Source organism: Serpula lacrymans, assembly GCF_000218685.1.
Source record: "Serpula lacrymans var. lacrymans S7.9 unplaced genomic scaffold SERLAscaffold_1, whole genome shotgun sequence".
Taxonomy (NCBI): Eukaryota; Fungi; Basidiomycota; class Agaricomycetes; order Boletales; family Serpulaceae; genus Serpula; species Serpula lacrymans.
This window is the reverse complement of record NW_006763290.1, coordinates 3,218,621-3,221,418: the sequence shown is the minus strand read 5'-3', so window position 1 is coordinate 3,221,418 and position 2,798 is coordinate 3,218,621. Positions and strand designations below refer to the sequence as shown.

The 2,798-nt window shown below is 44.8% G+C and overlaps 2 protein-coding genes across 2 annotated transcripts; both read left to right on the top strand.

Moving 5' to 3' along the window:
• Positions 1-244: 244 nt before the first annotated feature.
• SERLADRAFT_432262 (uncharacterized protein) lies at positions 245-1,200 on the top strand (the record flags this gene model as incomplete). Its single annotated transcript, XM_007312486.1, has 2 exons — positions 245-730; positions 787-1,200. 2 exons carry the CDS (start codon positions 245-247, stop codon positions 1,198-1,200), a joined length of 900 nt encoding a protein of 299 aa, XP_007312548.1.
• Positions 1,201-1,626: 426 nt separating this feature from the next.
• On the top strand, positions 1,627-2,332 carry SERLADRAFT_345078 (uncharacterized protein; the record flags this gene model as incomplete). Its single annotated transcript, XM_007312485.1, has 2 exons — positions 1,627-1,822; positions 2,124-2,332. Coding segments are annotated over 2 exons (405 nt in total), but the record flags the coding sequence as incomplete, so codon positions are not given.
• Positions 2,333-2,798: the final 466 nt, after the last annotated feature.

Here is a 2,798-nt window from a genome sequence, read left to right as displayed (position 1 = left end):
CAGCTTAATAAGTGGACCACCCCCTGACAACCGTTCGGACCAGGGTTTATTACATTACTTTTTATATACCTTTCAAATACTATAGTGTGGGTAGTTGGAGATTGAGATCCAATACTCAGCTGGGAAGAGGTAGATCCGCAGATAGCAAGCGGGGACCCCCAGTTACATTTTTTTACATTTACAAAGAGAACAAGTTGACATGTTGTTGCAAAACCAACCCAATGTCAACACTCTGTTGCACAACATGTGTGCACAGATTTTGGTGTTAACTACGCAACTTGCCAAGCTACAGGCAAACACCACTGTAGCAGCCCCCTCAGTGGAAAATAAAATTAACAAGAAAGTTGAAGTCATCGCTGACCCCGGCGCCTTTGAAGGAGACAGAGTGCAATTTGCCGAATGGTGGATCAAACTCCAAATTTGGGTTAAGGCAAACTGGGATGCATTTGCCGATAACTTTGAGGTAGCAACTGCGGTGCTATCTCGACTAAAAGGCCCTGTGGGGGGTCGATACGCCCAAGTAAGACTTCAGGAGTGCTACTCCACAGGGGTGTGGCCTACCTGGGACAATCTCAAGGTTGAGATCAAAAAATATTTCAAACCACAGGCTGAGCGTGACTGGGCTCGCCAACAAATATGTTTCTTCAAACAAGGAAACATGAGGACGGATGATTATGTTACCTGGTTCCTGGCCCTCTCCATCCAAGGAGGGCTTGGCAATGAACATGCAGTAGAGCTGCTGGAGTGCAATGTGAACCCCGCATTGCAGAACAGATCTACTTGCAGGATACAAGAAACGAGGACCTGGCCCTGGCGGCTGAGGAAGTACGACGAGTTGGTAGAGCCATGGAGCTCTATGCTATGCACCAAGGTGGCGGGTCTACCAAAAATCACTATTCCCAGAGGCACCCTGGGTCATCAAACCAACACAATCATTCTCACGGGTTTAAGCTGTTCGGGCTGCAACCAGGGCAGGGAGCCCCTATGGATATCGGTGTGGTCCAGGGCGAACAAATGCACAGATTCAAAGGGAACTGCTACAATTGCGGCCAAGAGGGACACATGTCCCGAGACTGTAGGAATTGGGTGCAGGCTGCCCAACAAAAAAATAACCAAGGGCGCCAGGCGTGCAAATTAGAAACAGAAAAGCTGGACGATCGGCTCAATACTCTGGCCGGCCGTTCGTACGACGAAATCTGAGCCTTCTTTTACGACCAACAGGTCGCTGAAATGAAGACTCAGGGAAAAGAGTTCGGAGCTTAGGTCACTTGGGTGCCTTCGCTCCTATGAACAATGAACCACAACAAAGTGGCCCCTGCTCCGGGGTGTTGCACGAGCAATAAAGGAAAGTTGGGGGTGGCTCCCCAATTTGTAAATAGATTTTTAAATTTGATATCAGAAGTATGTACTTGTATGAAGCATTGCAGATGTAATATCTATGATACTACCGCTGCACCAGCGTCTCCCTTGGAGTGTGACCCCGGCGAGACAAACACTAGGGTGCTTGATTCTGGTAAAAATAAAAATATAGAAAATCCTAAAATAGAAAAACATATTTCTTTTGATACTTCTTCCTCTTCTTCTTCTTCGGAGCCACTTTCCACAGAAATCCCAAAGTGTGTGTTGATGTGCACATATTCATTCCAAAAGAAGATCCGTTTAGATGTTGGTGTGGAAAACCTTGCCCGGGGCATAGTACACCCAACCAGCGTGCTACTTGATTCAGGCACTAATGGCATCTTCATAGATCAGGTCTGGGCAGAGCAAATGGGACTCCCCCTTGTTAAATTAGATATATTTGTTCCCGTCTACAACAACAACAGTACACTTAACTATTAAGAACAAAGCTTGAAGGAAGTGTCTAGCCACTTGCTGAGAGCAATCAGGGACTGGAACTAGAGTCCAATGTGAGTAACTATATTATTAGAGAGTATGACAGGTATATAGTACCTAGAGTCCAATGTGAGTAACTAGAGAATAGGAAGCATTGGACTCTGCAGTACTGTCCAAATTCTTGTAAACAAAGGTAAACAAAGCAGCCACAAAGGCAAAATAATAGAGAACACAATCAATAGTGAATGATAGAAGAATAGATAGAGAAAGGAATGAAAATATATAGGTAGCACAAAGGTGCAGAATCACCAAAACTAACATTAACGTGGGTGGCTGCATTACACACAAATGTTCTTTTGTCGTCGAGTACCAAGGACACAGAGAACAAGTCACCGCTGAAGCTACCCAACTAGGGAAGATTAATTTAATCTTAGTCTGGACCTGGCTATTTGAACACAACCCTGAGATTGACTGGCAGACAGGGGTTGTCACATTGTCACGTTGCCCTCAGGAGTGTAATGACTTGGGTAAGCCGAGTCATGTCCGTCAAACTGAGCTTGATGAAAGGATAAATGCTGGTCACGTTTATGCCAAGCTTAGATCTTTAGAAAAGATTGACAATGACAATGACGAGGTAAAACCTGAGGAAGAGATTAAGAGGCTGGTACCTCCCAAGTACCATGACTTCTGGAAAGTCTTTTCAAAGCACAAATCAGAACGCTTCCCAGAGGCTAAGCCTTGGGACCATGCTATAGATTTGAAGGACACCTTCAAACCGAGAAAAGGACACATGATACCACTCTCTGCTCCAGAAAGAGATGAGGTATCAAGTTTCATAGATAAACAGCTTAGGAAAGGTTATATCAGACCTTCCAAAAGCCCTATGACGTCCCCGGTGTTCTTCATTCCTAAAAAGGATGGTAAAAAGCATATAATTATGGACTATTGTTACTTGAATGAGTACA